The sequence below is a fragment of the Nicotiana tabacum genome, chromosome 11, assembly GCF_000715075.1.
Source record: "Nicotiana tabacum cultivar K326 chromosome 11, ASM71507v2, whole genome shotgun sequence".
Classification (NCBI taxonomy): Eukaryota; Viridiplantae; Streptophyta; class Magnoliopsida; order Solanales; family Solanaceae; genus Nicotiana; species Nicotiana tabacum.
The window spans coordinates 179,734,358-179,759,640 of record NC_134090.1 but is presented as its reverse complement, the minus strand read 5'-3'; the positions used below and the strand labels follow the sequence as shown (position 1 = coordinate 179,759,640).

The following is a 25,283-nucleotide window of genomic DNA, read 5'->3' as shown; positions in this document are numbered from 1 at the left end:
CCAGCATAATATGCTGGAGTTCATACACAGGTGCATCGAACTCCAGTATATTATGTTGGACCGGTCTCTGTTGCAGTAAAATAGTGGCTATTTTTCATTGACTTCGTAAACGCTGGCTATTTTTGAATGACCAGTCCGAAAACTGGTTATACCGTGCTATTTTTACTTTTAAAAGTCATCGAAATTTAGCCACTTTTCGTGTAAAGATAAATCTAAACGAAAACAGTATTCAAAATCCGGAAAATACTCTAGCATACTTTGCTGGAACTCCAGTATATTATACTGGACCGGTCTCTGTTGCAGCATAATAGTGACTATTTTTCAATGACTTGGCAAATGTTGGCTATATTTGAATGGCCAGTCCGAAAACTGGCTAACCCGTGCTATTCTGACATTTTTTAACCCGCGACCGAAACTATTTTATTTCGTAACCACAAAAGTATAAAATATTTATATATTTTATATATAACATACGCTATTGTTTTTAGAACGGCTGTACAATATTATTTTTCCGCTTTTTTGATTTTTCACCCGTTATTTATTTTTAATCAAAGGTTTGGGCCGAGTAGAAAAAGCTTTATGTCTACCATTTGCACACTGATAATTCTGCAATAGGAATTTTAGGGTATTTGATAGGCCAGAGGCAATAGGGTTTCAAATTAATTAATATGTTTAATATGATGGAAGTTATTTTCCATACTAAAAATGTTAGTTTTGGAAAATATTATTCCTTAAAAGTAATTTTTAGTATGAAAGATTTATAAACTTTTTGAGCACTAAAAATTAATAATAAGATCTAAGTGTTAGATGTTTTGGCAAGAAATATTAAGTTAAAAATTAAGGGAATACACATGTGATGAAATTACAGCAGCCAGAATCCGATTTTTGCAACGTCCAACTGTTTTTACTCACTATTGAGTGTGAATTGGACGTTGATCATGTAATTTGGCAAAACTCGAATTACCGATTGAAATAAAAAAAAATTGATATTTGTTATGGTATCGTATAAACTTTTAGATATTACTATATTCGATAAAAAATATTTTCCTTTAAAAAATTAATGAATATATGGTTACATACTAAACATACATAAATATATTATTATTAAATAATAATTTAAATGATAAGCGAAAATTGAAGCTAGTGGCTAGGTAAAATTAATAGCTTAAAACCAAACTTTAATAAGTTGTTTGAATTTATACTAATAAGATTTGTATATGTTTTTATTTGAATTTATTTATACCGATGATGTTTGAGCCATATCTTACACACATATCTACTATTCATAAAAAATTATGCAATGTTTAAAAAAGATCTAGGTTAGCGTAATATTTTTTTAGAGTTTTCATCACCTAATAATTTAATTTTTTTACTACTATGTAAAACAAAAAGAATACTATCATATAAAGTTCAAATTTATTTTGAAGTTTTTTTAAAAGAAAAAAAAAACAAAAATGTCTACAATGAAGTAATTATTCGTAATTAGCATTTCTCTCTCTATATATATATATGTACATGTCAGACGGATCACCGAATAATAGACTAAACAATATAACTTTATTCATTTCGGTTTATACGAACTTATTTTTTTTTGTCTCTTTCAGAAAGAATAACTTGTTATCTTTAATTAACAAGTTTTTGTAGTCATATAAATATTATAATATATGTAAAATCGTATATTTTAAATGTTGTATAGCCACACAAATATTATAAGATATTCAAAATCATCAATTTCTTAAATCCTTCGTTTTTTTTTAAACTCACGAGTATTAAAGAAATTTAGAGTAGGTGAGATATAGATGATTATACTAAATGATGAAAAAAACAAGAAAATATAACAACTTCAGTCACCAAACATTATTTTAATCGAACAAGAGAGAAAGAATATGCTAAAGCTCCAAATATTATTCTAAACTAGTGGGACCATCTTCAACAACCTGGTGGAAGGAGAGTAACCAAAAGTTTCAACAACCACATAACTTTGGATAGAGACAAACCTCCCATCCTCCAACCCTTGGTAGGGACTACATTCTTTTTTATTTAATCCAAATTCATTGTCCCGACTGATTCAGATTCGCGCGACACACGAAAATTTGGGACTCGCGCGGATTTACAGTTTTATGGCTATAAAATGCCAAAAAATATAATTTGGTCATTTCGAGGCGGTGGAAATTGTTTCTTAGGCCGTATTTGATGTCCGGGATAAATATTAGGCGATTCCAGGACGGATCCATCCGGGCCCAAGGCGGAAGGCATGTGCTATAGCATACAAAAATTTGGGACTCGCGCGGATTAGCAGTTTTGCTTCCTGTAGCACCAGCCGTCTCTCAGGCTGGAGGAGGGGCCCAGACTCCTGCTACTCGCACTGCGGAGCAGGTAGCTCCCCAGATTCAGACTTCAGTGGTTCAGCCAGTTGGAGCAGTTTAGCCGGGTGTGGTGGATCAGACCAGCGATGGAGCGGCCCTGACCTTTCTCGTCACTACCCGACCATGGTTAGGCTTGGCACTTACTGAGTACCGTTGTGGTGTACTCATGCCCTTTCTGCACATGTTTTTCATGTGTAGATCCAGGTACCTCTACTCAGACCTACCACCCTTAAGGCGGGGCAATCTTCTAATATTTTTCCGATTAATTTATATTTGCACGACATATTACAAACAGGAGCAGAGTTAGCATAGGACTTGCAGGTTCAACCGAACCTAATAACTTTGGTCTAAAACTTGTTCTTGTGTTAAAAAATTTATTGAATATGTATAAATTGTTAATTTAGAACCCAGTAACATAAACGAACTATAATATCGAACCCACAAACTTCAAACCCTGGCTCCGCCTCTGATTACCAGCTAAAGGGGAAAGCGCAAGAGTATCTATATTCCTAGAGCTTAAACTCGAAACCTTTAAATAAGAATATAGAGAAATTATCCATCTCACCACATGTCCGCACAGCCTTCAAAGATTAGATTTCCATATTATCTTTCATGGCTTAGAGATCCAAAAGCTAATGAAGAGAAATAAAGCCATCCAATTCCTGATAAGCATATCAGTGATATGAGCAGTTAAAATATCACTAATGACAACTTCTCCTCAACCATTTAAACTTTAGTTTGAAATGGGTGTAGAAACAATCTAGATTAATTGTAGAACATAGTACCTTCTTAAGTATACCATGCAGACTTTGTTATCAATCTTGCGAAAACATTATGCATACACACTGCTTTCCCCAGACACCATTTGTCAGATTACACTGGATTTGTTGTTATTGTATTTGCTTTGAAACAGATAGCTACAAAATGATGACTATAGTAAAGACAAAGAAAGCCCCGTTATCTGAAGACATGAATTTCCAATTGAAAATGAGATTTTGGTATCAATCGCCAAATAAAATTACAAAACTCAAAGATATGTTTTAAGTGTACATGGTCAGGAGCATCCATAATCCTATTTCTATCCTCATCTTGGATTCATTTTGGCCGCTCCGCTACTAAAACTGAAGAAAACAAAGGGCAGATGAAGAAATAGTTTTTATTGAAAATACCATGCAACAGTGAACTGCCGAGTCCGTTTGGTATTGGTTTCCACCATTATCTCCAATCTCAGTTTCAATATGAAAACAAATTTGGTAGACACCAGTAACCAAGGGTAAGTAATAAGCCTAAGAAACTTGTTTTGCTGCAGCTATAACAGCCTCTGCTGTAATTCCGTACTCCTTGTATATAATTCCAGCAGGGGCACTGGCACCCCATCTGTCAATTCCGATGGCCTTCCCCTTTGATCCGACATATTTCTCCCACCCAAATGTGGATCCAGCTTCAATGCTAACTCTAGCTGTAACAGATGATGGAAGGACACTTTCTTTGTAGTCGGCTGATTGTTCTTCGAAAAGCTCCCAACAAACAAAGGAAACAACTCTCACTGCCTTTCCTTCTTTCCTGAGTTCATCAGCAGCCTTGACAGCAATTTCTAACTCTGAACCAGTACCAATCAAAATGACATCAGGTTTGTTGCCAGAAGAATTGTCTGATAAAATGTAGCCGCCCTTTGCTGCTCCTTCAATAGAACTTCCAGCAAGTTGCGGCAACTTTTGCCGAGAGAGGGCAAGGATTGATGGTGTCTTCCTCTTGAGGACAGCCACCTTGTAAGCTCCTGCTGTCTCATTGCCGTCTGCTGGACGGAACATCAGAATGTTGGGCATTGCACGGAAACTTGCCAAGTGCTCAATGGGTTGATGGGTAGGCCCATCTTCTCCTAGACCAATAGAATCGTGGGTCATAACATAAATAACTCCAGCTTCAGACAAGGCTGAAATTCTCATGGCTCCTCTCATGTAGTCGGTGAACACAAAGAAAGTAGCACAGTAGGGAATCAAGCCAGGGCTGTGTAGAGCAATCCCATTACATATGGCTCCCATACCATGTTCACGGACACCAAACCTTAAATTACGCTCCTCAGGGGTGTTCTTTTGGAAGTCACCAAACATTTTCATGAGGGTCATGTTTGATGAGGCAAGATCAGCACTACCACCAAGGAAACCAGGAAGAACCTTGGCAAGAGCATTCAGGTTTTGTTGGGACAGGTTTCTGGTGGCATCCGCTGGACTTTCAGGTGTGTAGGTCTGAGATTGAGAAAGCAAGCAAATAACTGGATTAGGAAAGATTCACATGTTTCAAAAGTAGACGAGTATCAATTTTGAGCAAGAATAAAAGGATGACTGAGGAACTGTGACTGATCAGGGAAGATAAAAGTACAGGAGTACAAATGAAATAACCTCTCTCGTCTACTATACGAGGCAAAAATTCAAAAACCACACCCCAAAGCTAAGAACTTAATATGAGGATAGCCCAAACCAAAAGCAGTTGAACTCAGCTTGAAATAAGAGAGAGAAAGATGAAAATGACCACTTACAGGAAGAGCTTTCTCCCAGCCAGCAGGTAGTTCACCAGTAGTAATGGATTTGAGTTCTGCAGCTTCCTCTGGGTACTTCTTCTCATATTCAGCAAACTTGGTATTCCACCCAGCTTCAAGAGCAGCACCCTCGGGAACATGACGACTCCAATGGCTGCAAAAAAAGTAGCAAGTGAATACCAATAGCTCGTAAGTAACCAGCAATGTTCAAATGAATCAGAGGAGAAAGGGAATGGAATAATACCTCTTGACATCTTCAGGCACATGGAAAGGCTCATAAGGCCATCCCAAGTTACTCCTGGTGGCCTCTACTTCCTTAGCTCCAAGTGCACTTCCATGTACACTGTAACTGTTTGCCTTGTTGGGCGAGCCAAAACCAATGGTTGTAGTCACCTGAAAGGAGGAAAGTTCAGTAAACCTAATGATAAACGATACGAGATGAATCTATCAAGGAACCGTATTAGCAGCACTACAAATAATGAATTAATCCTGCACCCTGACTGAGGAAAAAAAAGAAGGAAATGGGATTTGCAAAAATGAAATGTAAAGTTACCAATGCAGCAAAGTCTATACAGTAATTCAATCATATGCGACTTTTCAGGATCACCTCGTAGTAGCCAACATAAAGATGCAGAAGGTAAAGTACCTTGATCATAGTGGGTTTGTCTGTGACAGTTTTTGCTTCCTTAATAGCAGCACGAATCTCATCATAACCAGTGTTACCGTTCTTCACCCAGATTACGTGCCACCCAAGAGCCTCAAAACGGGCACCAACATCCTCGGTGAAAGCGATTTCTGTGTCACCATCAATTGAGATGTGGTTGTCATCATAGAAAGCAATCAGCTTTCCAAGTCCCCAGTGTCCGGCAAGGGAACAAGCTTCTTGTGAAATACCCTCCATCTGGCAACCATCACCGAGAATAACATATCTGCATGACCAATCATCGATGCCATTCCCATTAGTTAAGCAAAAGACAGGTTGCATTAAATCGTTCTATTGTTATGGCATTAAAGGGGAAAAAAAGGAGAGAGCGAGAAGACTCTCACGTGTAGTGGTCTACAATCTCAGCGTCAGGCTTATTGAAACGAGCAGCCAAGTGTTTCTCTGCAAGGGCCAAGCCGACGGCATTGGCAATACCTTGTCCCAGAGGCCCTAACCGCAAGAAAATAAAGATCTTAATTAGTTATACAGCTCGCAGCGAAAAGTCATGTAGTCAAAATATATAATTCACCCCCAGATATACAAGTGCTACTTATAAGTGTACACGGGACATAAAAAAAAGTGCACAAACCGGTGGTGACTTCAACACCAGGTGTCTCAAAGTTTTCAGGGTGTCCAGGGGTTTTGCTTCCCCACTGACGGAAGCTCTTCAAGTCCTCTTCCTAGTCAAATATAATAGTAAAAATAATCAGCAAAACAGTTGAGCATACTGGTGAAAATTTTCCAAATGTAATGTAAGTAAATTCTAACTCATAAAACACACTTAAAAAACATAAGCTCATTAAGCTAAAAGACAGATAAAATCATCAGTAACTGTGCAAAGTGTACCAAAAAGTCATGTTTCAGTTTTGACTGCTCGGTATGGAGGAAAATTTTTCTTGGAAAACAGTTCCACGAGGAAAATACTTTCCGGAGTTTGGATACCTAAAATTGTGAAAAATGTTTCTCTGAGGAAAATATTTTGCACCAAACGTGAGAAAATTACATTTTCCTTGATAATCATACCAACTCCTCTTCCATATCACTTACTTCAATCAACATCATACTCAAGATTTCGTCAAACACTTTCCTAATATCTTATCCTACACTTCGCAAGATTCAACTTTTATACAAACCAAAAACACTGGAATTAGATCAAGAAAATGATTTCTCGAGACCTCCACACCAAACACATGAAATGCTATACCAGAATGGCATGACATACATGTTTAAGTAAGTTTGGTATAAAAAAAGATCTTTTCGATGAAAAAAATTTTCAATCAGTGGTTTTCTCACTTATTTCCTGTATTAGGTAGGTGAATGAAAAATATTTTCCAAAAAAATCTTTTTCTATATCAGTAATAATAACATTAAAACATTAGAGGTGCTTTGATTAAAAAAAAAATCGGTATTAAAAACTGAGAACAATGTGCAAGTGTTGGTTGTAACAACTGATATGGAGTAAGAGCTAAAATAGTTGCAAAGAAAAATGACTTTGCTCACCCACAAGTGCACAAGTCATTTTTCCCTCTTTCATTTTTAGTCTATCGAAAAAGAAAGTTACATTTCTATATTTAGAAAGAATTTAAATTTAAACTTCTCATTTACCATTAATGACATAATTTATAGGTGAAACATAAGTTTCAAAAGTATTCTTATTTTCTTGAGCTTCGTACAGAGCCAAATATTGTCACATAAATTGGGAAACAAGAAAAATAGATCTAATCATACATGCACTAATTAGCAAAAAAGGGATATTAAAACATTGTAAAAGGCAAAAAGGGTAAGTTTGTTTTACCCTGACAGCATCATAGCCAGCTAGATGAAGCAAAGCATACTGAAGCATACAACCATGTCCAGCTGATAGAACAAACCGATCCCGATTAAACCAATACGGGTTTTTCGGGTTATACCTCATAACCTCATCGTACAATATATGACCCATCGGAGCACAACCCATGGGCAAACCGGGGTGACCCGAATTTGCCTTTTCAACAGCATCAATAGCCAAAAATCGAATCGTGTTTACAGATTTGTCAACAAGCGCAGTCTCAGTTTTCTCTATGGTTTCGGTTGCAGCCGAGGCACGAATCACTGTTGACCGTACAGCGGCGGAGGAGGGAGGAGTACGGCGGCGGGAGGTGGTGATATTGGGGTTAGATTTAAGTCCGGAAAAAGTGAGAGAAGAAGGGGAAAGTTGAGAAGAAGAGGCAGAGCCATGGCGAGGGACAGAACGAGAGAGGATAGCTTGAGAAAGAGTGAGAGAAGAAGAAGAAGCCATGGCTTTACCAGTAAGGTGTTTGATGTTTTGTCTCAAAGAGAAAAGAGAGTGAAGAGGAGGAGATATATGGGAGGAGAAAATGAGGAAAGAGTGGCCTTAAAATGACTTTTGAGGATTTATTTAGGGATTGGCTCCTTGTGGCTCTAAGAGATATGTGGGTAGGTGTCATATATCAACATTTACTACTTTTTAATTTAAAAATGCTATCTTATATATTATAAGATGGTAAGCAACCCCACTTCCAATCGAGAGGTTGTGAGTTCGAGTCTCCCCAGGTGGGAAGTTCTTGGAAGGAAGGATGCCGGGGGTCTATTTGGAAACCGTCTCTCTACCCTAAGGTAGAGTTAAGGTCAACGTACACACTACCCTCTGCAGACCCCACTAAGTGGGATTATACTGGGTTGTTGTTGAATCTTATATATTATAGAAAAATCAAAAAATTTGAGGCAATAAAAAAAAAGGAAAGTATATATGAGAACTGAGAAGGAACATATGGTTCAAAATTCGGTGGATAGTTGATTCGTTATTCTATTATTTTTCACTTGAGTATTAACCCTTCTGCATGGTATTTAAAGTCGTCACATATTGTATCGTATCATATCATGTGTTGTTGTACTAAATCAAAACCCAAAAGGTGATTTATTAATATATAAACTGAGAATATTTTTAATAACAATATAAAAATGACTCCTTTAAGTGCTTTTGGATCTATAAATTAACTTGTATGGTCAACTTGCTTGTGATTGTTTGATGAAGGGGAAGGGGCAAATCTTTATTCTCTTTTGGATCTTTAAATTAATCTAATATATGAAATTTGTGGACGATGATCTTTAGCAGATACTTCTAAATCAATGTCGAGCTAAATCTACCTTGAATTTTTGTGCAGCTATTTTTTTTCCTCTTACTTTCCTTGTCATATTAAGGTTATATAGAATAGCATATTCCATCCAAGAAAAATTGAGGAACGAATCTAATTATGAATATTAGGTAATTAGATTTAATATTAGGTAACATGATTGAATTCAAGAACCCAACAACCAAATTAGGTTGTTATCTTTTCGATGCCCCTCAACAAAATAAAAATAAAAAATAACTATTTTTTTGTTTGGTTGGTTGAAGCACTTTTCGGTCAAAATATTCATCTCACCTAACCATATAGTGTTTATTTCAACAAAACAAAAACAATTGAATAATTAAAAATACGACTGCTAGATTTTGATGTAGAATTTTACGTCAGGCTTAAGAAACAGATTTTGTGTATTGTTATACAGTTATCAATTCAGATAGAAAATAAATCCTGCTTTAAATTGAAAAAAGACAAAGGATTTAATACCTTATCTATCTATTAAAGGATTCATATATTTCATATTTAAATACTTTTGGTTCATAAAATTTTACAAATTATGCTAAACGTTTGAAAATTTTACATTATTTTTTCTTTCTAAAAGTTTAGTTAAAAAAGAAGGAATAAGGGTAGTTGTTACCGCCGAAAATTGTGGTGAAATGAATATGATTCTTTCACTTAACCCAAAGTCTTGGTTTAAGTCTAGAAATGAAAATAATTTGGTAAAACATATGTCCGCTTTAATAAACTTTATGCAATACGAATTCAAATTAGTTGAATCAAAAGAGATATAAAACACAGAATGAAAGAAAAAAATAGTTGTTTGAGCTTTGGAGGTGTCGTCACAGACATAATAGAGAGGATGGTCTATTTTAGGAGGCGGTAATTACAAGGTGAAACGACCATTTCGCAATTAAAAGTTAAAATTGGTATTATGGCCATGTTAATCCCACTTATTATTGCTCTGCACCTAATTATTATCACCACTTTTTTTTTTTTTAATTAACCGCGCGAACGCAGGCTTCCGCGGCAACAAATTATGACGTAGGCTTAACCACTTTGATCGACCTTAAGCGGGCACCCCTCCAAAGTGCAATAAAAGTCACCAACCTAGGCCATGAGTCTTATTGATCACCCATTGACCCCGTCCAGGTAAGTTATCACCACTTTTTTGTTTTTGCCATGTGCCACATTTGGTTTTCACTTTAATTATGGTAATATTAATGGGGGCCATTTACTTGGAGTAGTAAGGGTGAAATTGAAAAAGAAAATTATTTTCTTTGTTTTCTTAAGTAACAAATGTTCTAAAGCAAATTCTTTACAGAACATCCTGGACAAAAGAAAGGTACATAATGGCTTTTAAGTTGATAACTATCGTTTTAGCAAGTCCATCAGCAACTTGATTACCTTCTCTATGAGAGTTTCTCACAATTAAAATGGTAAACTTATAAACAATCCTAAAAGAAAATGGCAGCTCGGTGCACAATGCATCCCACGTTCATGCAAGTCCGAGGAAACACTGCACCCCAGGGGTGTGATGTAGACATCCTAGCTTGATGCATGCATTAGTAGTTGCTTCCACGGTTAAAACTCATGACCTATAGGTCACACGGAAACAACTTTACCGTTGCTCCAAGACTCCCCTTCATATAAACAATCCTATAGTATCTCTAAAATTTAATGACTGTTTCACCATCTTTAATGCATATATCAAGCAAGTGTTAAAAGTTGATTATTTTGCAGTTATGGAGAAAGGATAAAAATGAAAATCTGTTATTATAAGCAAACCAAAGGAAATCTTTAACCTACTTTAGGGTGTTTAAGTTCCATATCCAGAAGCTATATATGTTCAAATGTTAAAGGAGAATTTGTAAAGATTCACCGCTTAGACAGAGAATTTACAAGTCCATAGCACGTCAAGTAAAACTCACTCTCTCATCCAAGTGGAAGAAAATAAGAGTTCCATCATTTGTCTTTCAAATGTTAACTGAAAACTTACATCATCTTGACTCGTTTACAGTTTGAAACAGAGCTCCGAATCCCTCTGCCTGTCACGGAATATTGAGCAGATGCTGATCGAACAGAAGGCGACTTGTCAATGTATGCATACCTTTCATTACCGTTCCAGTATAAAATCACCCGGTTAGTGCAAGCATGCGACCAGCTATCTCCTGTTCGGCAAGACATATTAAGAAGCAAAAATGGACAACGATCAATACTATAAGTTCACCATCTTTGTTTTCCCAAACTTTTGAAACAGAACATTTTTTCTCTGGGAATGTGGTGGGACGGGGGCGAAAATTAGCAGGAGGCAGACATGTTTGGTACCAAGATATATCTTAAAAAAGCTTGGTATTTACCTAATGCAAGAGTTAATTGATATGACCCTTCGATATACTTGGTGGTTACTTGATTCAAGAGGACAACCTACACAAAGAATTGATGTTAATGACATGATACAATCGCAAATAAAACTAACTGATTATGTACCGAAAGATAATCACTTGGAAAGGAAGTTATCCTTACTGCCAAAGTATATTTCTTTGCAAGCTTCGTCAACTTTAAGGCCATTCCACCGAGTAGTCGGGTTCTAAGGGCCATGTCATCAAAATCTTGACGGAAATGGAATGTAATGCTATCAATAATAACAACCTTAACCTAATAAAAAAAAAGTTTCAGAAATTATATGTTTTAGTTGTGAAGAAGGATATTTAAAAAGAAAGAATTCCTCTACATACATCTTTATGCTCTGAAATGAACTTATCCAAGTAATTTACAACAGCAATTTGCTCCGTGTAACTACAAACACGAAAATAGAATATGTTCTCAAGGAAATCCTCTGGCTTCCTGTTAAGTTGACAAGCCTGTAAATCCTTCTTTAAAAAACCATGATATTCTTGCATGTCTTCCAGACAAGCTTCAGCAATTTGTAAAGCGCGCTCCACCATGAAGCTGCCTTCCGTATCTGAAAATTGCATATACAGCCAGGTACTTGGCTGAATATAGAAAGAGAATAGCTATAATACGCGGACAATAAACAACTCTGTTAGCATGTACCTATATATATTGCCTTGCCTTGAAGACCACCATAATCCATGGGAATTTGAACGTTTACTGCAAGTTGTATCCTGCATTTTGAAGTCTCTTAACCAATAGAAACAAGAAGTTATTTCTAATACGCAGGAAGTACACGTGACAACGATTACCCAAGTTGTGTTTTACCAATTCCTGGCACCCCACCTGCAACAATCAGAAGATAATTTATCTTAAAGTTGATGATAACTGCAAACACATTGTTTTAGAAACGCCAATAAGCAAGAGTGGACGCCTGTATGATATTATTGGAAATATGCAAACATATCTAAATGTTATAACACTAACCAATTTCAGTAACCTCTTTGCAACTTATTCCCCCACCCAAAATGTCATCCAACTCGGAACAAGATGTTGTGATACGTCCAAGTGATTCCTCCTCGTTTAGCATATCCCAGGCAGTTTGCGCTCCTAATAAAAAGAATCCATACATAAATTCCTTCCTCTTTGCAAAATAATCAAAGCAGAACAATGAAACGATGCTACTGTCAACAAGTCAATAATAAAAGACTATCTCACAAAACCAAACTTAATCACTTGAAATAATGACTCCATAATCTTTGTAAAAAATATTCAAAATATAATCTACATGACTGCTGACAGACAACCAATCAAGTTTTCATAGAATAGTGTTAACAATATACCATTAACGATGGAGCTAGTTCCATTAGATCTTTCAGATCCCTTCCTTTGTGATGCAACTCTCAAAATTCCAATCGCCTCATTTTCTGATATCTTTAGATCTATAACAGAAAAAGTTATAAAGATATGAAATGTTTGCATAGGCAAAAGAACATTATGTAGGAATAACATTAGTGTCACTTGTTAAATAAAACTTAAAACTGTTATAACTCATCATCAAACTTGATCATAAACTAGAACTGAGATAAAATGGGAAGCCACACGAAATTAAGCATTTTATTTGTAGCACCAAGCTTATTCTTTTTCCGCAGATTCCGAATCCTCAAAATATTGGTTTCCCTTACGTCTATCTTTAGTTAACCCAGGGGCATATGTAGTGTTAACGTTATGGGTTCATCTGAACCAGGGGCGAAGCTATGTGTGGTTAAGGGTGGTCAACTGACCACCCTTCACAAAAAAATTATTTCCCCGAAAAATTATATTGTGTATAGGGTAAATATTGTACTTGTTATTGATAAGAAAATAAACTTTGAACACCCTTGCATAACCCACCGACAAAAGGTGCTCAAAATTTCTTGGCTTCACCTGAACCTCAACAACTTTGATTCAAACCCTGTATATGTGTTAAAAGTTTCACTAAATAAGCACAAATAATATTTAGTACAAATAATAGATTTCTAAACCAGTAAATCAAATGCGCTATAGTAAAATTCCTAAACTCGAACCCACAAAGTTCAATCTGAGTTAACCTCTCCCACTGAAATAGAGTTGCATATTTCCAACAAAATATTTCTCCTGTAAGTCATTCAACCATCATACAACTTTGAGCTCATAATCAGAATTCGGCGCCTTGAAACCGGCAATTAAATATAATTTAATTCAACTTGGAAAAAAGAATTCCTATAAATTGTAAAAAAAAAAAAAAATCAATTAAACGCGCCTTTAACTGATTGCTAATAACTAATTCACTGAAACATTTAGAACTTCAGAAATGACAAACTAAACAAGTAAAGGATTTAGTTTTTCAATCAAATTGCATAAATAAAAGATACCGCGAGCAAGGTCGGAGTAGGAGACGGAAAAGAGCGAAGAAAGAGAAGTGTAGCCGGCGGAGATCAGCTTTGCTCTCTGCGATGCCGATATCGGAAGACTTGACACTTCCATTTGAGGGTTTTCGCGCTCAAAGTTGGTACCAATTTGGTATTTATATATCCTGTACTGTTCTTCTAAATGATTATTTTTTTCTTTTCTTCTAATAAATGAATTGAGTATCCTCATTTCACCACAAAAAAAAAAAAAAAAAATTGGCTTAATTGTTCTATTTTATTTTTATTTTTTATTGTTAAAGTTATTGTTATGCAATAAGGTGTTTATTTGATTTGACCAAAGTTTTTGCGCTTTTATAGCTTACAAAATATTTGTCGCAAATCAAAAGCTCTAACTTTCTGTCAATATAATTTTTATTATTCGGTTTTCCGTATAAAAATAATTTTTATGTATATTTATTTATTTGACCAAAAATTTTGCGCTTTTATAGCTTACAAAATATTTGTCGCAAATCTAGTGTGTACGCAGATCTTACCCCTACCCTAAGGTAGAGAGGCTGTTTCCAAATAGAAACCCTGCATCATTCCCTCCAAGAACTTCTCACCTTACTCTTGGAGAAACTCAAACTCACAACCTCTCGGTTGGAAGTGGGGGTTGCTTACCATCAGAGCAACCCCTCTTGTGTGCCATGAGCGTGTGAAAGATATATTATCAAATTCAGCACCTCTATCAATGCATATCTACTTATTCATATAATCATTTTAAGCACTTAGAGATAACCCAAAGAGGTAGTATAAACGTATACTTATGTGTGATTTACCAATGTTGCTCCTTTTTTTTATTGTTGACGAAGATAAGTAAACAGAACCAAGAGATAAACTACCTCATCTATACTTAGCAGTATCAGAATTTCTAAACTTTGATCCATAAAGTACAACTTAGAATATTGTGAGAAAATGCAGGTGCAATGAAACATAATACAGCTTCTTTAAATTTAACCAAAAGAAACATATTCACTATTAATCGGAAGAAACTAATGTTATCTCATTACGAATAGTAACTCACAGCATCGTCGTGCATAAAACATATCTTTAAAACATAACTATACAGTATGGCAAAAGTTTATACAGTAAATCAGTAAATCTCAGTTGCCATGATGACTTCTAACACAGTTGCAAAATGCTAACAACCACATCTAGCACCAAGAGATACCGAGGGGAGACATTTTAATCTCTCATAATACAGAGTTTTTCCTCAGAGGATCATTGCTCTTGAATTATGGTTCTTCAAGTATTTTCTCTCACCAACTTTCAAGAATGATTACACATTCAAATCTTGATTCAACGCAAACCACCTTAATTGTGGTCTCAGTGTCTTCAAAAAGAATATGTCCATGATTGTGGATACCCGTTGCAGAGAAGTCTCGAGTAATTTTAAATTGCAGATTGTGACTCTTGCTTAACAGAAGCCTTAATGAGAGAGGTAAGTGATGGATGAATCCGTGCTGTTCTCATTGAGCGAGCTTCACTTTTTCCTTCAGCATACTCCTCGCCAAGCGGCCACCTTGGGCGCAAATCAAGCTGATCAAAGGAGCCATTGGTCAAAATTAAACATTGTAAGGAGAACGGAGTGGGGAGGGTGTAGGGGGGAGGGGAAAAGGAATTAGAACAATAGAAACTCCATAAAGCAGATCTGAGGGGTTTCAAATTTGGTGTTTTATTTCAAATTTTGACTGAATACTCTGGATGATATTTGACAAGCGTAACTTCCAAGATGCAAATTTATTGGCTGAATACGCAGATCAACTTAAACTATAGGACAACACGGCCAGTTTGAGCGGAGGTAAGGGAAAAAGACAAGGCAAGAATAAGACAAACCACGACATCTTCTGGTTCGTTTGCAGGAGGTGGAGGATCAAATCTGCCAAGACGGAAATGTTCAATGCCAGTCCAAGCAATCATTACACCTATTAGAACAGGCCAATGAATTAGAGTGCAATACCAAGCCATGTGCATTTTTGAGCTAAAATAGTTCAAGAAAAACCAACCAACCTAGAGGCTCCACATATCAATTTACTTGACTCAACGAGAGACAAGACCTTTCCTCTAAAGCATTTAAACTTATACAAAAAAAGGAACCAAAGTCTCTCGATGAAAATGAGGCAAATCTAAGAAAAGAGAATTGTCTAACCATTATCAGTACAAAGGCTTGGAGGGGGGCATACAAGTTTCAGGCCTTTCCTCTTCACAACCTCATCAAGCCGAGCTCTGACATACTTATTAGAAGCAACACCTCCAGACACTACCTGTGAAAGGTAAACTGAACGATTAGCATAGTTGACATTAATCTTATAGGTGCATGCAATTAATACATTAGAGTAACGAGAAAAGAAATTAGTCATATGAAACTGCAGTAAACAGAGGACACTGACCAAATGATTTATTGAAGGCTCAATGTTCAAAGCCCACTCAATTGCCCGTTCACACTTTTCCTCCAAATGTAATACTGCAACTCGCTGCGTGAAACATTCATTGCAAATGCAACTAGATTAAGAATTTAAAGGAGGTATAGGAGACTGATTGATTTGGTAGCCAACAATTCTTAATTAGAAAGCAATCACGACAGATATAAAAGGTATATACCTGGAAGGAGGCAGCAATATCTGCCCGAGCCTGCCTTTCTTCATCGGAAGCTGAAGCAAGAGAGATTTCAGCATTGCTGCATACAAGCTACAAAATGTGAATAGCTAGGAAGTCGAGGACAATGACAAGCAACTGATGTACATTGTTTTCTGAGTGACTCATTACACCTTACAATCATAAGTGATAAGACAAAGCTATAACCTACTGTACTTTCTGGACCATGATTTATATGAAGACTAAACTAAGGTGACATTGTAGAAAGAGGAAGAAACAAGAGAAGATTCTTTAATCCTTTCAAGAATTTCTGCTTTGATGGGACCCGGGGGTTTGGTCCAGTGGTCAGAGCGCAGCAAGTGTGGGTTAGGCATACGTCACGGGTTTGAACCATGTCGCAGACAAAAGCTTGGTATTTAAGTGGAGAAGGGTAGAGGAGAGGGCTCATTATTCATGGAGTTTCAAACAGTGTGCCACTGGCCCTCGGGGATTTCTCGGTTATCAAAACCATTTTCTGCTTTGAGGCAGACAGTTTGTCCATATATTGGATAATTCATTGTTTACCTCATTGAAAATGAAAAAATCAAATTCTATAATAGGAAAAGAACAAAAACAACTCAGTGACAAGGGTGGTAAAGTTTTAAGATGAAATGAAATGGAAAATACTTCGAAAAGCTGATCAATAACTTTTTGTTTCTTAATGACATACATTCTTTTTGCTTCAATTGCCAACCTCACTTGCGTCTTCAGACCAGCATATGAGAAGTTGCAATCCTTGTGTTGTTTCATAGGGACCTAACATTAATTCAAACATTTAGTTAGTTGAGCAAACAATATCACAACTAAAAATCTTTTTATAGAGAAAACTGTGGAGACATATTGCATAAGTGCAAATCTCCCTAAAAGTAACTTACTTTAAATTTGACAGATTTGGCATCTCCTTCTCGAGCTAGCTCCTCCACAGCGGGGCCCCCACTCCTCCTCAAATCAAGACCAAGCCATTTTGCTGTTTTGTCATATGCCTCGCCAATTGCATCATCAACTGTTGTCCCAAGTTGTATATAATGGCCAAGATCACGTGCAAGGATTAGAAGGTTATGCCCTCCTAAAGAGCATATGACAAGAAAATTCATTAGTTATTGATATCTAATTCACAGAAAAATACAACTGGTCAAATTGCTTTTACACTAGGAAAACTACATTTTTATGCTGTTGATCGAGACATGTATCCAATATTTAGCATAATTGGCTTAAAGGTTAAATTCAATTTTCTTAACTTAAGATAAGTTGGGTTCCCTAGGAAAAGACATGAAACAAAAAGCACACACGGATATTATACATAATATGTTAGAACTGAACCATTGAGAAGACATTTATATGAGAGACTTTCGTCTTACAGGATACAATCGAAGGGCTCATAAATATAACACTAAATATCATGAGCATCAGGACAAGCATATGAAAAATCTGTAGGCACAAGTTAAACTGCAAAACATCCTAGATCTTTTATATTCAAGTGATGTTCACTAACATAGATAGAACCATACGATGGCCGTACAACTAGAACTAGGGTAATATTGTATAACTTGGCCATACATCTCTAAACACAAGAAAAGATAACCAGTATATTTTCAGTAACAACAACAACAACAACACCAAACCCAGTGAAATCCCACAAATGGGGTCTGGGGAGGGTAGTGTGTACGCAGACCTAATCCCACAGTATATTTTCAGTAAGAGTGAATAAAACAGACGTATAAAATTGTAAAAGGTTATCTAACCTGAGACAAGTAGGGCCATGAAAGGAAACTGCAACTCTCTTTCCACTAGCCTAAAAAAGAGAAAACATTATTTCCGGGTGGATTACAGTACATTGTATTTGCAAATGTATTGAAGCATAAGACAGGCAGCCTTCCAAGACAATCGAGCACAGGTACGAAGGAAAAGCATTAACACAAAGGAGAAAATTCATCTTACAAGAGTATTCCAGCCAAAGTTTTTTTTTCTTTATTTTATTGTTATTATTTCTTAGCAGTAAGGCGGACAAAGTAATCGAAAGCTAGGAAATTCACAGTCCAGTAACTAACCCTTGAATTGGACAAATTCCCAACAAATTTTAGCTGTATGCACTGGTCCTAGTCTACTGCTTGCTACTAGCATGAATAATTTAACCTTATTCCATAGTGCTACCTGGCAACCAGAGTATGAGCTTCCATGTGATGGACACCGACAAGAGGTAAATTATGAGAACCAGCAACTTTTCTTGCTTTCTGCACACCAACTACACAGAAATTGCACAAATAAGATACAAGGACTTATACAACGTTCACTAGTCGTCACAAAATGCATCTATGTATCTCCATATGAATATCCCCCGATGTTTAATTTTCAGATTCATTAGTGGAAGTTAATTTTGACAAACAATAAAGAATTAAGAACAATATTTTATGCTAAACAAAATAGGCACATTAATTGTTGTGGGAAGGAAGGAAAAGGAAAAAGATAAAAATAAAAAGCAATGATCAACCCTCCCAAAAAAAAATTTAAAAAAAAAAAGAGAGAAAGAAAGAAAGGCTACTAAAGAAAAAGATTGAATAAAAACTTACCCCGCAGACAAAGGCTTAAACCAGGACCAATGGTGACAGCAACTGCAGTTAGATCCTTTTCAGTCAGATTAGCTTTATCTAGCGCTTCTTGTACCACCTGAAGGAATTACGTATCACATTGTTTGCAGGAAACATGTGCCAGAAATATGATGTGTCAATTCAGATTAAGAAGCTATCAAACTTAGAAGTGCGAGAGCTGTGGTAAATAATAGAAGCCGGAATTGTACAAAATTTGGGGGTGAGTCCTTCAAAACAACATCCACCGTGCTCCTAACACGACAATCATTGGCATGTCTCAAACTCCAAAACCGAAATGGAATTTGAAAATTTTTCTAGCATAGAACCATAGTCTATATAATCATAATTATAATTTAAGAGTATCCATTAACTATAGCCTAAAAGATATAGACCATCAATCAATTGATTCGTTCTAACCAACCGTTTACAAGTTCTTGAAACAAAGTACTTCAGGGTTGACAGGATGTACCTGATCAATCACCAGTGCATGTGCTTCCTCTGCCATCTTAGGAGCAACTCCTCCATATCGAGCAAGTAGTTCTGCCTTGATGAAATACAGAACCTCAAGATTAGAAAAAAGATTGTGTAATGTGGCAAACACAAGTAAATATAATTTGGATAACTTCTCGTAGTTAAAATTCTTTAGAGCACTGAGCAATTCCCTGAGCAATTGACATGAAGACAGAACAGTGGTGTGAACGCATATAAAATTATACAGTATAAGAATATAAAGGAAGCTACTTGGTGTCGCTCCAGTTATTATCTTGACTACTTTGCAATGCATAGGAATGCATCACCCCAAATAACATTGACATTTGGCACACTGGCCGAATTTTTGGCTTTTCAGACGTATTATTAACCAAAACACATTGGCATATCTTTTATTTCCTTTCTTTGGTCTTCCACCCCCTTAATTCAATTAGATAGAAAGTATTCTCCATATTTCCATAAGGAAGGATGCTTAAATATCCTAATCTTTGATATACTACTTTTTTGCTATTGATTTGCCTTTTATGTATACTATGTTGCAAGAGCTTCCCACACTTCAACAAAAGCACTAGATACTTTATAGAGAACTATTTGAGCCCTTTATATGTATAAATAGGAAAGCGAATAGAAACGCTGCACGCCGGCAGTCAATGTGGAACATGACCTGTTTAATTCTAGACAGACCCTAATGTCCAACTATTTACATAATGATGCAAAAACAAATGAATATATACATAAATAAACCACAACTAAAACAATGTAATACAAACAACACATGAAGTGTCAAATAAATTATCATGGAATAGCCACTAATATAACAAAACATGATGATGTTATAGTATAAACCAAATGGTAATTCTCCAGACTTTCTGTAACTATACAAATAGTCAAATACAAAGAGAGTACCTGAGAAGAGATAACTTGGCTGAGAATTTCACCATTGCTATTTACCTACAATAAGAGATACTACAAAGCTTAAAAAACAAGACTTTACAGCTGCTTCACCCCACCCCCCACCCCCAAAAGAGATAATTGCACTTTTGGTCCCTCAATTATTTGTAAATTCTAGCTTTTGATCCCTGTAACATTTGGCTATGCACATTTGACCTTCAATTAACTCATAGATGTGTTTTTTGGTCCGTTTATATAGGAAAGTATGTGGTATTTCGGCTATTTTTAGATATATATTACCCTTAAATATGGAGTAAAAGTACAAAGTTAACATATAAAACATTGATAATTGAATGGTCTAACACTTACTAATTCGTTAAATTTCTGAAGATTCACAGTTGGAAGGATCAAAAGTGCACATATAAATTAATTAAAAGTTCTAATTTGCCAAACCCCACAAAAAGAATTCCAAGAAACTACCAAGACATGTTCAAGAACCTACCACAGCGGCAGCAGTATCATCACAGCTAGTTTCAATACCCAAAACAACTAAATTCTCATTTTCTCCCATTCTTTGTTTCTGGGTTTGAACCATTTGTAAATTAGAAGCTGAATTAGAAAAACAATGAGCTGGAAAAAATTTGAACAACTGGGTTTTTTTTACTGATTTGTTGCGAAATTGTAATTTATTTGTAGCTTTGATTGTAAGCTGAAGTGAGGGTCGATATAGTAGTAAGCTTAGACGGGAAATTGGGGATGACAAGCTTGGTAATAAAGACGCCATTTCTGAGAAAAAAGAGAGTAGAAAACGGAAAATGGATATGAGGGCTTAGTAAAACGAAGCCTCTTCGGTTAATCCTTCCAATATAATTTCAACTTGGTAAAAGTTTAAACTAACCCCTAAAGTTTGATAATTTCCACGATAGAGCCACATAGACAAACAAAAGGCCAAATTTAGTCCTAAGCTATCAAATTGGTTTATATATATGGGTGTGTTTGGTATAACGGAAAATTGTTTTCCTTGGAAAATAAGTAGTAATCTTATTCATTTTCCCGTGTTTGGTACGCAAATTAAGAAAAATGACTTCTTAAGAGTATTCATAAATAATTTAGATATAATAAACATGAAGCCATAAACTTTCAAACCAACAACCTTCCGAACCCACAAATTTCATAAACTTTCGAAATTGCGGAATTTCGAACTCCGTAAACTTTATAATTTCTAAACCCGTAAACTTCCAAACATATAAACCTCTGAACTCATAACTTTGGAACTTGTAAAATTTTGAACCTTTAAACTGATAAATAAAAAAATTAAAACTGAAAAATATATTTAAATACTTTTTTCGGGGGAGGGGCAGGGTGGGGGATGGGCAGAAAAACGAAAAAAAATAGAAATTTGAAATTTTAAAAAAAAAAATTGTGCGGGGGTTGCAGAAAAACAAAAAAACAGAAATTTAAAATTACAATAAATAAATAAATAATAATAAGGTAAAAAAATAATTTTTTGGGGGGAGGGGAGTGGGGGTAGAGAGGTAGTAGGGTGGGTGGTAACGGAAAAATTGAAATTTGAAAAAAAAAATCTTTTTTAGAGAGAGGGGGTGGAGTGGGTTGGTGAGGGTGGGGAAAATTGAGAAGTAGTTTTGGAAAATATTTTCCCTTCTCTTGATAAGGAAAACTTTTTTCTCCAATTGGAGAAAAATGAGTTCATAAGGAAAATGTTTTCCAAAACATTTAAGCCAATCAAACATGGAAAAATTGAAAAACATTTTCCAACCGTATATGTTCTTTTAATAATTCAAAGCATTCTTTTAACAACCGAAAAGGTCCAAATATACCACTAGTATTCACCTTATCCGACTAATCCAACAACAACGACGACGACGACCCAGTATAATCTCATAAGTGGGGTTTGGGGAGGGTAATATGTACGCAGACCTTACCCCTACCCCGAAGGGTAGAGAGGCTGTTTCCAGGAGACCCTCGGCTCAAAAAAAGCAACAGAAGCCAATATATTAGTACCATAAAAAATGCATAATACAATAACAGCAATAATCCGAGTGGCATATTAGAGACGAAAAATACTAGTGGAGGTTTTGATGAGCCGAAAATCAAACTATAAGACTAATCGCAAATGTTATGGATATATTAGGACCTTTTTTCTTTCGAATTTTATTTTGTGGAGAATACAAATGTAAGTATACTCTCCTATTTTTATACAAATTAAACTTCAATTTCCTTAGATTATTCAAATTTTAATATATTGTAATGTTTTTTCTATTAAACTAATTTTTCAGTATTTAGTTTAGTATTTTCTTCAATATTATTAGTATAATATACAAATCAAATACATTTTAAACTATGTGCTTATTCAAATATCTTCACATAAAACGGGACGAAAAAGACTAATCTTTTTAGAATAAAACCATATAAGAATTGAAACTTTAAATATGACAGCGTTAATATATCATCCAATTAGGCCGCTCGAAAGGTGTTTTAGTTATCAAATCAAACCTAAAACCGTTCCTACATTTGTAGTGTGTAACAAATTGTCATCCTTGTTGCTATGGTCTAACTAGCCCTTGTGAGCTGCGACTCAGTCTGTGTAGACTTGCTCACATTGTCGGTCCTAAGTCCGAAAAAAAAGGATGATTGCAGTAGGCTGACAGTCGACATAAAACTTGTCAATTCATATTGCCGGTCCTAAGTCCGAAAAAAAAGGATGATTGCAGTAGGCTGACAGTCGACATAAAACTTGTCAATTCATGATGAATTCTCATTGTTGTTACCTATTGCTTTACTCTTGATATTTCCAATGAAAAAAATGGCTTTTCCAGCTAAACATAGGAACCAATTGGTTTTTCCAGGTTTAGACGAGTCAATTGGTTTTTCTATTGATGGATTAGTTCTTCAACAGCCTGAAATCATTCAAGGTAGAGACTACACAATTATTTTCATTTGATTCTCTTTGAAAAATAGGGGGAAGAATTTGATTGGCATGGTGTTGGTGTGCCTTGATAGGAGACAACTTTGCCTCTAATTCGAGCCTTAAAAATTGAGAAACTCCTAGTAGGGAGTGCTCCTCGTTTATAAGATCGTATACCACACGAATTTGAATTAGTTGGACCAGTAGGTTCTCCTAATAAGGAGCGCTTTTCATTTAATAGGTATGTCATGTGAATCCGAATTAGTTGGACCAGTCACTTCTCCTATTGGGGGAGTGCTTCCGAGTCCCGTTTAATAGACCGTATCCTACACGAATCTGAATTAGTCGAACTAGCCAGTATCAGATACCCGATGATTAAGCAAAAAAAGTTACTGTAATTGATGTTGGTTCAACTGCATTTTAATATACTTCCTAGTTCCTATATCTACTGCAGCGCGCTTATAACCTTACAAAGCTCGCTATGAAAAATTACTAAAACCACGTGTTTTCTTTGCTGACAATATATCTATCTATATCTATCTATCTATCTATATTATTATAAAAGTATGAATACAATGTTGATGGACTAAATTAATTTTTTAGAGAATAAAATAGACATAGTTTATATCTTGAGTTATGTATCCTCCACAATTCAAAAATTAAAAGAAAAATAAAACCTTACCGCGTAGGGTTGAGATTAATCTTGATAAAAAAAATATTCTTTTAAACAGTATTATATTTTGATTAAATTAGGAACATGTTGATGTGAAAATTAATCTAATTTACATAAAATAGAAAGTAAATCTTACTCTGAAGTGGTAATTTTAATATTACATCATGATACTCTCCAATAAAGATAAGGAAAATATACTTAGAAAAAAAAAATTTAAGGGTAGAGTAATTCAAGAAGCCACTCGAAATCACGCACAGAGCAGTCGGTCACGAACAATTCTAATTCTTCTTCCGTATTTAAGATTTCGATGTAGTATGCACGGAAGAAATCCTTGAACCATGAAGAAGACAAGTACTCTTTTGGGACCTCGTATTTCTTCCATTCCAATTCTTCTTTCTTCGTATCTAAGGTTTCGATATCTTGTTGGAATTCATTCCTGAATAATGAAGAAGTCGAGTATTCTTTTGGGACTTCATATTCCTTCAATTCCAATTCTTCTTTCTTAATTTCGATGTCTTGTTCGAATGCATGGATGAAATCCTCGAACAATGAAGAATACACGTATTCTTTTGGAACCCCATAATTCAAACTCGATCTTCGTCGCGTACGTACACAAAAAAAGTTGACTTATTGCATGCCTTTTGCAACATCTTTGGACTAATGATTTTCTTCTTTTTCTTGAGACTTATGATGTTCTTCTTGATCTTGGTGTATCCATTGTGGTTGAACTTGTATGTCAGTAGGTGTTGAACCGTTGTACAGAAACCTAACAATTCCATTGATTGAACGTTGGAATCAATAGAGAGAAGGGAAATTATATATGAAGCTTTGACGTGAGAGAAAAGAGGGAGATGTTTAAGATTTTGGTTAGTGCATATAAGGCATATATAATGTGTATTAAATCCTAATCCTAAGATAAGTGGGATTTCGTAGCTAAAGAACCAAAAAATGAACAAAAAGAAAAAGTAACGACCCCCAAGTTCAATAGCTACGGGTTCCCGTGAACGCAGTAGCATTTATCTAGAACCTATATTTGTATTGAAAAATCTATGAAATGTATTGTATAATAATTCGAGATTTTTGTAGGAACTCATACACCCTAAAATCCTGGATCCGCCTATGTTTCACAGGACTTACCAGAAGCCCTAGCCCTGGAAATAGAAGTTCTTGCAAATACACAAATTAGACTAACTAGCAACCAACTACTGCCGTATAACAAAAGGAATACATAACAATCCTGGACGGCAAGGGATAACATTTTTGATGACTGTACCTTGGCAGTAGCAGCATCTATCACTTTCACATGAACTCTTTGAATTATAGTACCAAAGGGTACGACAATAACATACCCAATATAATCACATGAGTAGGATCTGGGAAGGGTAGTGTGCATACAAACCCTACCTTACCTTGTAAAGGTAGGGCGGCTATTTCCAATAGACACTCGAAAGCATGAACACAACAGTTTTGGAAAAGAAATACGGTGAAGAAGCCATGGAAAAGAGAAGCATTAAGCACAACCAAAAAATAAGATA

General features: G+C 35.7%; 3 protein-coding genes and 1 non-coding gene across 7 annotated transcripts; all 4 read right to left on the bottom strand.

Annotated features, from left to right (window-relative positions):
• Positions 1-3,340: 3,340 nt before the first annotated feature.
• Positions 3,341-8,071, bottom strand: LOC107785488 (transketolase, chloroplastic). 3 transcript variants are annotated; one of them, XM_075225854.1, is made up of 7 exons: positions 7,401-8,071; positions 6,195-6,285; positions 5,950-6,055; positions 5,549-5,831; positions 5,147-5,295; positions 4,903-5,056; positions 3,341-4,612 (listed from the first exon to the last, which is right to left on the bottom strand). In XM_075225854.1, exons 1-7 carry the CDS (start codon positions 7,881-7,883, stop codon positions 3,653-3,655), a joined length of 2,226 nt encoding a protein of 741 aa, XP_075081955.1. In that variant the 5' UTR covers positions 7,884-8,071; the 3' UTR covers positions 3,341-3,652. The 3 variants fall into 3 exon arrangements, with proteins under 3 accessions (XP_075081955.1, XP_075081953.1, XP_075081954.1); XM_075225852.1 differs by having other exon boundaries at positions 5,147-5,346; positions 5,510-5,831; positions 7,401-8,067; XM_075225853.1 differs by having other exon boundaries at positions 5,147-5,346; positions 5,525-5,831; positions 7,401-8,067.
• Positions 8,072-9,726: 1,655 nt separating this feature from the next.
• LOC142166724 (U1 spliceosomal RNA) lies at positions 9,727-9,887 on the bottom strand. Its single transcript, XR_012697118.1, has one exon. It is a non-coding gene; the product is annotated as a U1 spliceosomal RNA (small nuclear RNA).
• A 195-nt stretch (positions 9,888-10,082) lies between these two features.
• LOC107785484 (DNA repair protein RAD51 homolog 3-like) lies at positions 10,083-13,689 on the bottom strand. Of its 2 annotated transcripts, XM_016606802.2 has the most exons (10): positions 13,515-13,689; positions 12,465-12,563; positions 12,109-12,231; positions 11,934-11,967; positions 11,785-11,855; positions 11,466-11,692; positions 11,254-11,385; positions 11,088-11,154; positions 10,727-10,898; positions 10,083-10,325 (listed from the first exon to the last, which is right to left on the bottom strand). In XM_016606802.2, the coding sequence occupies exons 1-10, from the start codon at positions 13,624-13,626 to the stop codon at positions 10,319-10,321; spliced, it is 1,044 nt and encodes a 347-aa protein (XP_016462288.1). In that variant the 5' UTR covers positions 13,627-13,689; the 3' UTR covers positions 10,083-10,318. The 2 variants fall into 2 exon arrangements, with proteins under 2 accessions (XP_016462288.1, XP_016462289.1); XM_016606803.2 differs by lacking the exon at positions 10,083-10,325 and having other exon boundaries at positions 10,485-10,898.
• An 807-nt stretch (positions 13,690-14,496) lies between these two features.
• On the bottom strand, positions 14,497-20,988 carry LOC107785487 (putative tRNA N6-adenosine threonylcarbamoyltransferase, mitochondrial). Its single transcript, XM_016606808.2, has 13 exons — positions 20,652-20,988; positions 20,165-20,209; positions 19,239-19,313; positions 18,752-18,848; positions 18,336-18,426; positions 17,927-17,976; positions 17,060-17,250; positions 16,855-16,940; positions 16,152-16,227; positions 15,941-16,024; positions 15,700-15,814; positions 15,387-15,475; positions 14,497-15,089 (listed from the first exon to the last, which is right to left on the bottom strand). Exons 1-13 carry the CDS (start codon positions 20,931-20,933, stop codon positions 14,943-14,945), a joined length of 1,428 nt encoding a protein of 475 aa, XP_016462294.2. The 5' UTR covers positions 20,934-20,988; the 3' UTR covers positions 14,497-14,942.
• Positions 20,989-25,283: the final 4,295 nt, after the last annotated feature.

Excerpts from the sequence above, each read along its gene's own strand:
- LOC107785488 (XM_075225852.1), bottom strand. The coding sequence starts at position 7,883 with ATGGCTTCTTCTTCTTCTCTCACTCTTTCTCAAGCTATCCTCTCTCGT. Across the intron at positions 6,286-7,400 it reads CTGGCTATGATGCTGTCAGG|GAAGAGGACTTGAAGAGCTT; the intron begins GTAAAACAAACT and ends ATATTTGACTAG. Across the intron at positions 5,832-5,949 it reads GAGATTGTAGACCACTACAC|ATATGTTATTCTCGGTGATG; the intron begins GTGAGAGTCTTC and ends TTGGTCATGCAG.
- LOC107785484 (XM_016606802.2), bottom strand. The coding sequence starts at position 13,626 with ATGGAAGTGTCAAGTCTTCCGATATCGGCATCGCAGAGAGCAAAGCTG. Across the intron at positions 12,564-13,514 it reads CTACTCCGACCTTGCTCGCG|ATCTAAAGATATCAGAAAAT; the intron begins GTATCTTTTATT and ends TTTCTGTTATAG. Across the intron at positions 10,899-11,087 it reads TCAATTAACTCTTGCATTAG|GAGATAGCTGGTCGCATGCT; the intron begins GTAAATACCAAG and ends CTTGCCGAACAG.
- LOC107785487 (XM_016606808.2), bottom strand. The coding sequence starts at position 20,933 with ATGGCGTCTTTATTACCAAGCTTGTCATCCCCAATTTCCCGTCTAAGC. Across the intron at positions 15,815-15,940 it reads AGCCTTCAATAAATCATTTG|GTAGTGTCTGGAGGTGTTGC; the intron begins GTCAGTGTCCTC and ends TACCTTTCACAG. Across the intron at positions 15,476-15,699 it reads AAGCCTTTGTACTGATAATG|GTGTAATGATTGCTTGGACT; the intron begins GTTAGACAATTC and ends CTGTTCTAATAG.